This window comes from Copadichromis virginalis, linkage group LG7 (assembly GCF_057382275.1).
Source record: "Copadichromis virginalis isolate Kocher_CV1m ecotype Utaka linkage group LG7, C_Virginalis_male_GT1.1, whole genome shotgun sequence".
In the NCBI taxonomy this organism is placed as follows: domain Eukaryota; kingdom Metazoa; phylum Chordata; class Actinopteri; order Cichliformes; family Cichlidae; genus Copadichromis; species Copadichromis virginalis.
The window spans coordinates 35,232,215-35,246,074 of NC_140624.1; the positions used below are offsets into that span (position 1 = coordinate 35,232,215).

At 40.9% G+C, this 13,860-nt stretch overlaps 1 protein-coding gene across 1 annotated transcript in view; it reads left to right on the top strand.

Annotated features, from left to right (window-relative positions):
- The window catches only part of tprn (taperin), a 29,561-nt gene extending 15,701 nt beyond the window's left edge, over window positions 1–13,860 (top strand). The window contains exons 2-4 of the mRNA XM_085463195.1: window positions 9,738–9,939; window positions 11,838–11,962; window positions 13,055–13,860. Coding sequence (XP_085319321.1) covers window positions 9,738–9,939; window positions 11,838–11,962; window positions 13,055–13,117 — 390 coding nt within the window. The 3' untranslated portion in view covers window positions 13,118–13,860. The remainder of the gene's footprint in view (window positions 1–9,737; window positions 9,940–11,837; window positions 11,963–13,054) is intronic.

Below are 13,860 nucleotides of genomic sequence, written 5' to 3' on the forward strand. Positions count from 1 at the left end.
TGTCGAAACAGATGAAATTATGAATGCTGAAAAGTGCATTCAGATTTTGATCAAACATGTAATACTGTCTGAAAAGCTCCCCAGAGCTTTGACTTCAACATTACTGAAGCAGTGTGGGATAATCTTGACAACAGCAGAGAACAGCAGCCAACATGTAAATAAGAAGTTTGAATGTCCTTCAGGAAGCCTGGAGAACTATTCCTGGAGATTACCTAAAGAAATTACAAAAAAGCTTTCCTAAGAGAGTTCAGCCTGTGTTTAAGAATAAAGGTGATCTTGCAAATATTGTCTCTGAAGCTTGTTATAGTTGTTTATTTTCTTGTTTCAGTACATTACTGCAGCTATTTCCCATTTTTCTAGCAAGATCTAGGGAAATGAGGGGTGGCTCATGAGTTTTGCAGTATAGGGGAAAAGATGATTCTGATAGTTAGGGTTAAGGTTGTCACCAGTGATGACTCCATCAGTTGGTGATGTTATGGTGTTAATTTTTCTTAGTTAAGGTTTTAAAAATAAATCAACAAATCTCCTGTTGACTGTATAAAGCAGGTATTATTAGCAAGTTTGGAGTGAAAGTGTCAGAGCTAGTAAAATAGAAGAGTTCCAATCCGGTTGTTCAGTGATGACGCGACGAATCCTACTTCCGGGTCTAAAGTAGTCTGCGTTTAATATGGCTTTTGTGTTGTTAACATGTTTAATGTTATGTATTTTCTTCTATTTGATCTCAAAAAGCTCCTAAAACAGTCAGTGATCACTGTTGACCTCCCTCGGCTTTTATTACCGCTAATCATTTATTTAAGCTCAGTTTTTAAAACCTTAGGATGTAATTACAGCCCAGCCCATGCAGCAGTATATGAATGACTAACCTCGTATTGTGGATGGATTATCTCAGTTGTTCTCCTGGCTGAAGTTTGGTCCTTTTACAGCATCCTGCCATGCGATTACATTTGTTCCTGACCACCGAGAACACTCATGTTAGCTTTTATCGAGTGGAAAAAAAAGTTAGCTTGTTTATATTATGCTAACATAGCTGTGTCGCTAGCAGTCACGTAGCACATCATTATATACCAGCTAGCCCAACTTCAGTAACCCTACAAACGTTACTGCAGTTTAGTTTTCTGTCTTCATTTATGCTGGAAGTGATAACAGAGCTGTACGTTTTAATTTTTTTCCAAAAACCCGCAGTCAGGACATGCTATATTGTATTTAGATAGAAGCTAGCGAGCTAACTCCCTGCTAACTTCTAACTCCGTTAAATGTCATAAATTCCGTTTTCATGGATGCCTGGATGTTAAACTCAATTGTTACACCTGGTAGAGCAGAACGCTGATCATTTTATTAAAGATGAAAGACTTTAGACAGTTTTTCAACTCTCAGTAATTCCATAGTGATCATTTGATATATGGACCTGCAGCGGAGTTTAGACCCAGACACGGCTAGTGACGTCAGACTGAACAACCGGATAGGAACGTGAAAATGTGATTATCCTCTTTTTGATAATCATGCACTTACTACTTTGTGTTTTTTGGCACTAGTTATCATAACTACGTTACGTTTTGTTATCTCTCTTGTTGGTGCTAATGCCTCTGCAGCCAGACTCTTCAGTCGGGTCATTGTGGTGCTGTTCTAATATTATCTACCTGGCTGGAGATTAGCTCTAATCAGGCACCAGGTCAGTCTTCTTCCAGCAGCCTTGCATGCGTGTAGTCCTTGTGGTGGGCATCAGTGTGCCAACATTAGATCCTGATGACTTGATTTTATGTGTTATTGAATGGACAATAGGTATCAAACACTCTTCTACACATATTATAAATGAACAGCTGCATGGTTAATACCAACATGACTGTACACGCCGCACCCTTCACCACCTGGAAATACCGACATAAGACTGGCACACCGTGTAAATACAAACGCACCCATGCTGCAACAAACTCAATAGGGCTGAACTATTGTGCTGAAGCTCTGCTGTAAGTCTGCAGCCTTCCAGTTCGGTGTGTCCATTCAGCAAGAGCCACTTTTCACCAAACGAGGACACGCCATGCTGAGTGGCCTGGAAAAAATGCGTGGCACTGCTCCCATCTCGCTTATTGGCCGAAGCACAATCATAAAGACATAATCTCATCAGCTGGCTTGGCTCTTCCTTTTCTCCCTTACTTCTTTTGTTTGTCTTTCTCTTGCGTCTGTTTGTGCTTCGTAAAGCATGAAGAGCAAAAAACACAGCTGATGAAACTTAGGGTGGAAACAACTTGTGGAAGAAATCTGATTTATTGAGCTCTAAATGAATATTTTTTTTCTTCAGTGCAAGAAAAGCATCAACCACACTGCTGAAATGATGACTTCACCTATATCTTTCAGATTATCAAACAAATGTTAATATTAGACAAAGAGAACCTGGTTAAATACAAAATATGCTTTTTAATTGATGATTTAATTAATTAAAGGGGAAAAAAACAAACCAATCCTACCTGGACCTGTGTGAAAAAGTAGTTTGCCCCTAAACCTAATAACTGGTTGTGCTACCGTTGGGAGCAACAACGGTAATCAAGTGCTTGCAGTAACTGTCAGTGAGTGTTTCACGTCTCTGTGGAGGAATTTTGGCCCTCTCGTCTTTGCAGAATTGTTTTAATTTGGCCACATTGAAGAGTTTGCCAGCACAGCCATAGTCATGCCAAAGAATCTCAATTGGATTTAAGTCCAGACTTTGACCCAAAACCCAAAAGCGTTTGTATTATCCTGCTGCATAACCCAAATGAGCTTGAGCTTCAAGGCATGAACTGATGGTCGGACATTTTCCTTCAGGATTTTTTGGCATTTTTTGGGTGGATTTTCAGAATTCACAGTTCCATCAGTTACAGAAAGCTGTCCTAAAATAGCAAAGCAGTTCCAGACCATCACACTGCCACCACCATGTTTGACTGTTGGTGTGATTTTCTTTTTATTCAATGCTGTGTCGGTTTTATGCCAGATGTAACAAGACTTAAACCTTCCAAAAAGTCCTGTCAGCCCACAGAATGTTTTCCCAAAAGTCTCGAAGATCATCAAGATGTTTCTTGACAAACCTGACACAAGGTTGTCTATTGCAGTCTCACACACTGTCCCATATTTGAGTGCTTTTTCAGTTCAGATCAATCAGTAACTTTGCTTATAAAATGCACATCATCATCTGACTTTTGATCCACGAAGTGAAAGTACATCAGCCTTCCAGGAAGTCTTCATCATAATTAAGCTTAACTACTGGTTCAAAAACAATTAATCTTATCACACAGACGATTCTTTACATTTGGTCTACATGCTGTGCACGCTGCTTGGCAACAGCATTAAAACCACCTGTCTAATGTAGTGTAAGTATTTGTCAGAGCCCTAACTTCAGTTTGTGAAGTCCTGTTACGAAGCCTCAAGTGTTTTTGCCATCTCCATCTTTGTGTTTTGAACCCTGGCAGAAATCTCACTGAAACGGCACTTGTCAGTCACAAGTTGTCAGTCACAAGTTGTTAGCCAGCAAATATCCCCTCGGTAATCCCCCTTTATGAGACTTTAGTGAGATTTATATTTCCGCATATGTGGCCTCTCTAGAAATGTCACTACACGTTGCATTGACATGAACCCGAAGAAAATGGGGCACCAGTAACCAGCTGCACAGTGTTGATGTAGGCTGCCACAGGTTCCACTAAAGGATGGTGGTAACTTAAACTACTCTCGCAGTCTTTTTTTGACACATGGGTGTGTGCAGCCTGTTGGAGGTAATTTTTCAGGACTCTGGCAGTGCTCGATCTGTACCTCCTTACACAATGGAGCAGATACCGGTCCTGCCCAATGACCAGAAGTTGCCATCAGGTTGCTGAGTGCTTTCTAGGCCTGTGTGACTGTGACCTAAGTTGGACCCTGCCTTACTCGCACGTTGTGTGTGCAGCTGTCAATATGTGCATCGCAAAGTGAATAAAAACACAGCATAGAAATACCCACTTTATATGAAAAAATGAAGTGTAAATGTGTGTTTCAGGTGATTCGTGCACTCATATTTAATTTTTTGTAAGTGAGCAAGAGGGCTGTCAAGTGCATTTTTAGGAATTTGTATGCAAAGGGGGCTTTTTGAAAGAGAGAATTATCCAACTCATGAAGCTGAAATTGATCAATTCTAGATAAATTATAGTTTACAAAGTTCAAATTGCTTTGTATTTGTGTGTGGATTGAAGCATGTGCTCCAAAAGTTACACCGAAATTGCTGCAAACGTTTGTAAATCTTAGTTTATATAGCGTACGCGTTTGTAGCCTTTTTGAGACGTATTTCTCTCAGGAGGCCACTGCTGTTGGGGAGTGTCATCGCTGTGGGTGTTTGTGTGCTGGCTCAAAAAAGTGCCTGAAGATGACTGTTTTTCTAACGTTAAACTTTATCAATAAATAATATAAAAGTAGACTGTATATCAAAAAAATACCCTGCTGAAACAATGAAAAATGAAAAGCGTCTTTCTCAAGGCAAAGTGGAAATGAATCTAAATCAGTGTCCTGTTTAATGGCGTCTGTTTGGCACCCTGTGGTGAGCAAGGAGGACAGCAGGCGTGAGTATGGCCTGTCCCATAGCCTGAGGACAGAAGACGAATCGCTTCTGTCTCCATGATGCAGCCTTTTATCATAGAAAAAAGAGCCACACAACTAACTGCAGCAGGAAGGGAGCGGCGCCTAAACAAACATCCCCGTTAAGTTGTGGTCTTTATTAAATTGCACAGAATTTCGTTCCCCTTTCTTTTCTCATGTTACGGAGAAAAGAAAGGACAGCTAAAGCAGCAAGTCAGAGAGAGAGGATACGGAGTAAGGCGCTGCAGAGGAGTCTCGTCTAACCGTCGAGTCTCATGTGAGAAGAAGAAAGACAAAAAGAAAAAGTGAAAGACTGTGAAAGGGGAAGCGAGCCCAGCAGCAAGCCTGCTTTATTGATGGGACGTGCTGTTGGCATCCAGAGACTTCCTCTAAGTCAGGATGCCAGTTTAGCAAGGAAAACCTTTTTTATGTGGGGTAGGATTTAACAGAGGAACTTAAAAAAACGAGGTTTGGGGCTAAAAAATAAGAGATTTCTGGGAGCGAGGGCCCTTTTCAGAGATGCTAACACACTGTGTCAAGAGTGTGTGTACACAGGATTTAAATGACATTGTGGTTTCTGCTGTTACTACTGCTGAATACTGATGTTTCGTCATGGCTGTCAGGAGGCATATTTGGGAAAACAGTACTCATGATTAGTTTAAAAGTCACAGACTGAGGTTTGAACCATAGGCTGTATATAAAAGATGGGCGTAGCTTCCAGGTTTAAAGTGAATTACGCTGGCATTATCTCTAACGAACAGCAGGGGGAGACCCATCTAGTATGCACTCTCCCGATTAGTTTTGCTTCTCATTCGTTAGCTCCAAGTCTTAATGAATTCAGGATAATGTTAATTTTGTACATTACGGCCCACTAAGAGTAAAAATGGAGGGTAAAATGGGGCATGCTTTACCACATGGTGATGCCTATAAGCATGCAGTGCCTCTCGGGTCCTCAGTCAGACCCACCCTTGGCTTGTCATTTCCACACCAACTGTGGCTTTAGCTAAGGAAGTAGACTAGGTCGCCTGCTAACAGGGGGTCGCTGGTTAGGTCACCAGCTCCTCCAGTCTGCTCTCAAAGTGCAGAGCAAGATACTGAACCCCAAGTTTCCATCTAATACCATGATCATTAAAAACAAAAGTCTAAAGGCATAAATGATGTTTATGGATTTAGCTTGTACTGTAAAATTGAGTGTTGAGAGGAAGAAATAAGTCCTTTTATTTAAATGCTGAAGTTACTGTTACTTACCTATTAACCCCCACCCCTCATTTGTTTTGGACTTAACATGGATTTTTGTGCCATATTAATTTATTTCTTAATAATATTTTGCCTTGAAAAACAGACAAGACAAAAACTTTAAAAGCATTACACTCATCAGCTGTTCAGTAATGTGCTTTACGTGACATTAATACCAATAAGATAATAAGATTTGTAAAATATGCACAAATCCTACTGATATTATTATCTTAATATATGTTGTTATTTGTTTTTTTATGAGCTTTCTGTTAACCTTAATCAGATATTGGTAACTGTCATATCATCAGGATATGATAACGGACGTACGGCAGGTGTGGTTTGTCACTCAGCAGTTAAAACTGATTTCTAAAGTTCGAAATCTCATAGATACTTGTCTGGATGTTCTCACACGTAAACACTTGACAGTGGTCGGGCGAGTCGGGTCAAGATTTTTGGCCTCGTTCTCAAATTTCAGCATTTATCAATATTTTCTAACCTTCCATCCATCCATCCATCCATCCGCTTCTCCTTTTCAGGGTCGCGGGGGGCGCTGGAGCCTATCCCAGCTGTCATAGGGCGAAAGGCGGGGTACACCCTGGACAGGTCGCCAGTCTGTCGCAGGGCCAACACACAGAGACAGACAACCATTCACACTCACATTCACACCTAGTGGCAATTTGGATTATCCAATTAACCTATCCCCACAAGCTGCATGTCTTTGGACGGTGGGAGGAAGCCGGAGTACCCGGAGGGAACCCACGCAAACACAGGGAGAACATGCAAACTCCACACAGAAAGACCTGATGGTGGAATTGAACTCAGGACCTTCTTGCTGTGAGGCAACAGTGCTAACCACCGTGCCGCCCTATATTTTTTATTTTTTATTTTCTAACCTTAACTACCATAATTACCAGTTTTCCAAGCCAATGTACAGAATAATAAGGAATTAAATGTACAGCTTTAAACAAAACATTTTTATAGACCTATTCCAATAGGCAGCTCTTTCGCTGAGGTGTGATCATACTTTGGTTTTCAGTGCTTAGTAAATACAACAAAATTCATTAAAGACTTAGATTTTTGTTGGGTGCCATCACTTACAATGTCGCCTTTGGCTATAACCCATTTATGGATGGGTTTTTTAATCATCCTCCACCTGCTTCTTCCTTTTGCTCTCTTTTTGGCATCAGCTTCTTTGTTACCTTAGCCAAAGTGCACAAGAGAGAGTAATTGTCTTCATAGTGTACACTAGAAGAATCAAGATTCTTGTTTTTCTTTACTGTGTATGTCTGTATGGATAGATATACCTGCTTGTATTTTTTGGGTAGTGTAAGAGGTTATAGAAACACTGTAGGATTACTGATCTACTGGATGGGTGGATATATTTCAGTGTATAATGCTGAAAATAAACAAACTGAACTCTTACTTTGTGAAGGTGAACCTAATACAACATGTGTATATATAATGCACAGTTCACCTTATTTATTGCATCCTCTTTTTATGGTCACAGACAGGCTGAATTTTGAACCTTGTGTTTAATTGCAGTCATTATATTGTTACACATCTTTTAATACATATTTATGGAGGCAGGAGGTCTGTCCACACTTAAAACCATTTTAACTTTCAATCAGTTTACAAGTGGTTTAGTATTATAGTTCGGCAAGATTTCTTTATCCTCTGTGCCACACCTGGAAACGCTCCTGTTCCGACTATCAATTACAGAGAGGACATAAAGGATCCGGGGGAAAGAAGTTTTATAATATAGGTTAACTGCGAGCTCTGAGTGGTGGAGGGCGGCCTTGTGATGGAGATTAGAGCAGATTTAGATCACGGCCTGCAGAGTTGATGGAGCCAGGTACAGCAGGTTAAGAACAGTCAGCTGATCGCCTCAGAGAAGACACAGACAAACAGCGTGTGTGTGTGTGTGTGTGTGTGTGTGTGTGTGTGTGTGTGTGTGTGTGTGTGTGTGTGTGTCAGTTTTGAATGCCATGGCAACTCAGGGGGAAAAAATACAAGCTTTTTGAGTTTGCAACGCCTACATCCGACCAGAAGACAGAAATAGGAACTTATTATAAACCATTTATAGACTTTCTGCCAACTTCAAAATAAAGCCCTCAGGAAGAGAGCTGCACACTTGACTCCAGAAAAATCATGTGCAGTAGGCGTGTACTGATGGCAAGATGGTGTCTTTGCATATGTTTGTGCTTTTTAATTCCTGTTAGCTTTCAGAAATGGAAGATGTATTTTAGCTTTAATTTGTATGAACTAGTGAACTAAGCTTTTTTTCTGTAGCCACAACATCTGACATGCAGGCAGTAGTGTGTGTAAGTGTGTACGTGTTGCTACTAATAAACATAAAATGCATTCAGTGAGCCAGAGGAGCCGAGCTAATGTTGATAAATAATCAAATAGTCAAGTCACCTTCAATCCAAAACAGTCGCTGAATGACACAAAGTGCAGAACAGGAGAAACACAATCGCAAAATCTGAGGATATATTGACAGGAGTACTGACACAGGTGAGGCCCACACACAGTAGAAGAAAAGCCAGAATGGATGTTTCCTGAACTTGCATTTCTTTGAATAGCCAGCAGGGTAGCTTGTTCAGGATGTGATGATACGGTGGCTACGAACGTCTTTTACGTCCAGTCTACAAGGGAATGGTTTTTGAGAGCTGTGAAAAATGGGCAAACACATACAGAGATACCTGGATTTGTCGGCAAGATAGGCAGATCTGATTGCAGCACAGCTGATGCACATACATGTTGATCACACCACCTGTAGATTTCTGTACAGGCGACAGGTGGTGAGATGTCTCCCTTTAGAATAAATGCTCCCTGACAGCTTAAACCTCTGTTGCATTCATTACACAGCCCAGCAAAGTGCGAGGGCTCGTCTCACCCCGCAGATCTGTGTTTGCAAGCCTCTGAAGCATTGCCAGACAGGCGCGTCTCGCCGCATACTCTGAGACAATCAATCACAGGCCCTCGAGCTCCTGCAAGGCTGCCACCTGTCCCACTTAGAGGGCACACAAAGTACAGCACACGTAGCCTCAGATGAGTGAACAAACTGCAGCTGGCTCTGCAGGAATCCTAATTAAAAGCTTTGCTGAATAAGTTATGAAGAAGTGGGTTTGCATCGAGTTAAACTGCCATGACTGCAGTGTCATCAAATGACTGAGACACGCGATGCTCAGTATCGACAGTATAATTACGCAGCAATAAGGAAGTAATAACCTGTTCAGTTTAACTGGGCTCGTAAAACGAAGCCTTCTTGAAGGAGCCTGCTGCGAGTGTCAAGTTCAAATCTGTGCTGGGAAAGGAGAAGTTTGGCCTGTAAACAAATCAGGTTTATAAGTCAAGGCGGCGTTGCATCAAATTATTCTGCCAGGAAGTAAATAAATGCATGTTGGTAGAATTTGAGGTATTTCAGTTGTAGAAAGTGATTACAAGAAGCTCAATGTTGATTTCAAACAAAAACGCTTGAGTGAGATGCTGAATCTGGTGATGAGGTGTTATTGGTGTGTTTGTTAGCATTAGGAGTATTTCCAAGCAGATAACCAAGGGATTGGTATTCTTTTTCTTTTTTTTACTAAAGATAGGAAGTTACTCCAATTTAGAAGAGATTAATTTGTGTAGATGCTCCTGATCCAAATCCGGGAACTTTTGGAAAGATTCTTTATATTTATTGCAGGATATTGTGGGGCATAATTGGACATTTCACATCATATCTTCGCAAAAACATCAAGTTAGGAGACAGGAACTGAGCTCTTTGATAATGGTCATACATGTATGTTTCACTCAACATGAAACATACATGTATGACCATGTGGATTTACAGCAAAGGACTTTATATTTTAAGAGTTTAAATATTCGTAAGTACAGATGTTTAAAAAGAACAGCAGGTGATCACACCCATTTTTCTGCACATCTTTCAGCTGAAGATCTCCTTCAATGAGTCCAGCCTCCAGAGCACCTACGAGTATCCATCAGAAAGCAGCGTGTGGGACAGCGGGGAGGAGGAAGAGGAGGACAAACAAGATGAGAAGTTGGCAGACGAACAGCCAAGCATGGTAGGACGGATCCACATCCCTCGAGCCAGTTTGACCGGCTCGCCCTCCCACACCACCAACAGCAACGGTGAGATTTTGTGAGACAAAGAAGAGCTGGCTGTCAAATCTCCTTCATATACTCATGTTCCTCAGAGGATGACGATGAGGATTATTATTATTTTATTTATCATCAACACAATGTACCCTAAAATCCACTGGCTCAGATTGTACTTAATGGCACAGCTTGCAAGATAAGTGCATTTGCAGTCGCACTTATCTTGCAAGTTTTTTGTTTGCAAGGACGAACTTTTTCAGTTTTAGTTTTAAATTCTCACTTCAGACGTTAGAGGGTTACCTAGGCAACCAGTGCCTGGAGAGTTTGCAAGCGACCAGCCATGTAAATCAAACTTATCAAAGCGAATCACCTTTCATGATTGATCCAGTATTTTTAGTAGTGGGAGAAATTAACTACCTTTAAAAAACACACCCCTACTTTGTCTTCACTCTTGAGCTGCATTTACTGAACTTTTACTGTGAGCTGCCCCCAGATTAACTTAAAACCTTTACAGCAGTTTGCTTATCATGACAAGTTATATCACTTAAAAACATCAGGCTAGCCTGTCTGCATGAGCATGTTTGGTCAGTTTTCATCTTTAAGGCTTTAGGCTTTCAGTGCGAGCATATTTGCCATATGTGTAGCCTCATAATAATTTTAGAATGAGTTAAAAATCATGTTAATTGTTGCCAACATAGCTATGCTTTTAGGTTTATTCAAAATTAATTTAGGCAAAAACACCTACCAGACAGAGCACGTGCCACATTCTGATGCAAATTAGATAAAGCAGATGTTAACAGAATTAAAGGTTTAGCACTAAAAAACACTGCATGTGGAGCAGAGATTAAAATGGTGAAGTGCATTCGCATCCTAAATGAACTGAGGATAGGCTAGTGGTATTTTTATCTTTTTTTTTTTTTTTTAAAGGGGGCTGGTTTAGTTTGTTTGGGTTTTTTGGGGGTATTTATATATCTGGGCAAAATGGCACTGAAAGATCAGACTGCTAATCTGACTACTTACCTACATGCATATATCCAGTTTTATCAAGCTTTTAGCATTCTGCAAGTTCATATTAATAAAACAGTAGATTTCAAAACTGAAGAATTTGCGAGCGCTTCCAGAGATTAAAGAGAGCTGCCGATGTGCAGAAGGAAGGGAAGATGCTGTGTAAAGTGCAAAGCTAGTCCAATCAGGTCATTACTGCTTTGTTTTGCCATCATCCTCCTCCTCATTTGTATGGAGGTAAAGTGTGTATGTAAGCCACAATAGGTGTGATGGCAGAGCCCCCTACTGGCTGCCCTGTTTACTACATCTGAGAGCAGCTGACTCACTCAGATATAATAAGCCCTTCAGCTAACAAGTGGATCCTGTAATAGCAGCATTTTTGGCCTTTTTAGGTAAAAAAGAAAAAAAATTGAACCGGTGATTTTTGTATGTTTGTTAAACGTGATGACTATCGTGTCTCCTCTGGGTTACATAATGAACTATATTGTGCTTTGCCACTGGGAAATCAATAAGGAAGCTCATAATTGTAGCTCTAAATCACCAGATTATGTTACGCCCCTCTTCAACCTCTACTGAGGCTGTGCAAAAGTCTTTGGCGTTGCTTAGTAATTAAAATAAAACCAATGTTTCTAAGAACTCTGCTGTCACAGTCTCCACTGTGGTGCAGCAGGGCTGAAGCAACCTATTGTGTGAAACAACTTCATCCTCCAAGAAACAGTGGCCACTGTAATGATTTAACAACAGTGTATTCACATACTGTATCTCATAAAGCACAGTCATTAAAAGCAGCTCGCATTCTTTATACCAAAAACACACTTGAAAACCTAAATGTCGGAATGACTTGGATAAAAATAAAAATGCAGGGGGGAAGTTACACAGTTAATATCTAATGTGTTTTAGTCTTATTTATTTATTTTTGTCTGCAGATCTGTCCAGCTACATTCCCAAGCACTCGGTGGACTTCAGCGCCTGGCAGGAGCACAAACACGATGACGGCATTAACCAGGAGGATGCCGCCTCCCAGCAGACACAGAGAACTGAGGAGGTCATGGTGAGGGAAACGCCTTCAGCTGCCATACTTAAAGTTGGGTTTCAGACTCCACAGGAGGAGATGTGACCCCCTGTTTTTCACCTCCATCGATCAACTCAAAGTATTTGATTTACAAATATATGAAACAGAGAAAAGCAGCATATTTTACATCCATGAAAGTTGGTATGTTGCCATCTTATGATTTAATGAATTTTGGTTAAAATTATAGATGGATTATTGATTATAGATGGCACATTAAGGTACTGGGTCCTAAACTGAAACTTGTGATACTTCAGCAATTCAGACTGTTATACACGGCATCATTTTATAGAGTTGTAGGTGATACATTTAATGTGATGATTAGGAAAGGTTCAGGCTTCAGAATGCATTGAACAAACAGTTTCAGACAGTGTTTTTCTTTTCCTATTACCCATGAATCTTCATTCAGAGGCATAGAGACTGGTTGGCAATTGGATGCTGGCAGTTGCTGGGTGAAATTGGTTTAAGAGAGGATGCTGCACTGTAAACCTCTGTGTGATTATTTTGGTCACTTGCAGATTGCCTTAACCGCCTGTAGTTTGCATTGAAGTTGCTGTCTTATCTTCAGACACTCGTCCTTTACTCTATGAAACTACAGCCAGCACATTCCAGAAGGTGAATGGTCTCAGTTACACTTTTTCAATTTGTCTGCAAACATTTGAAGATAAGAAGCAAACTACTGGTAATCACAGCAACCTGCTAGCAAACAAAGCAATCGCATGCAAGATTTCAGTGTGACCAACTTCATTCTAGTGATTGCAGCAACCTCCAGCGACCACATGTCAACCAGTTGGGGAATAGATCTGCTCATCTTGCAACCAAACTCATCTCTAGTGCCTAATATAGTCATTTTAGGCACTGAGGCCCCACCCACCTGCTGTTCCAGCCTTATGTCTGTAAAGGGGCAGCCAATCAGAAGAAAGGTGACTTAAAAGTAGAGGACAGAAGGTGAACTGAGGGGCTGCACCAAAACTCATATAGTAGTTTGATTCTTTCTATTCTTTCTTTATTGTAGGGTATCTTAGATTACATAACTTTATCTAATTCAAAGTATTTCTTTCTCTTTTCTCTCAGCTCACGCCGGCGGACAGCTCCTCCCTCACAGACTACAGCAGTGAGCCCGCTCTTTACTTCTGATCTGCCTGACCAATCAGCTGTACAGTAGCATCGCAGCATCTCACCCGTGGGACCAGACTGCCTCCACCTCGACACTCCAGCCGACTATAAGCACATCTTCCTGACCAGACAGGAAACATGGGTGTTTTATTTTTGTTTTTCTGGCTGATTTCCTGCCACGGCACCGCCACACGCCACGTTACCAGCTGTGCATTGGAGCTGCCGGGTGGCTGGCGTTCAATGCCCACCTTCTTTCTGAAGCTGAAGCAACAAATCTTAAAAAGAAAAGAAGAAGGAAAAAAAAAAAAAAAAAAAAGCAGCTGGGCTGTCTTTCCCAACCCGTGATCCTCTAACAGACAGTTGATCTGTCAGCGTCCAGAATCTTCCTCCTTGCCACGCTGTAGAAGTTTTTGCTGCTTTCGAGGTTCAAATTTAGCTTCAGGTTTTATTTTATTTTATTCTTTTTGGAGGATGTCGACGAGGGAAGGAGCCGACAGAGTTCAGTGTTATCGTGGAAGCGTGTCATTACAGCAGATTGGCGGCAGATACACATAAAAATGGTGAAAGGGTGCCACAAATGCATTTCTTTGTTCTCTTTTTTTTTCTTTTTTTATCCGCATGTTTTGATTTGAGTCCAGCACTTCTGTTGGTTCTGTCTTACTGTAAAGCTTCTCTATGCCTTTTTTTTTTTTTTTGTTAGGTTTTGTATATTTTCTGGCAGACTATGTACTGATTGAAGCTGCTGGATTTTTTTTTTTTTTTTT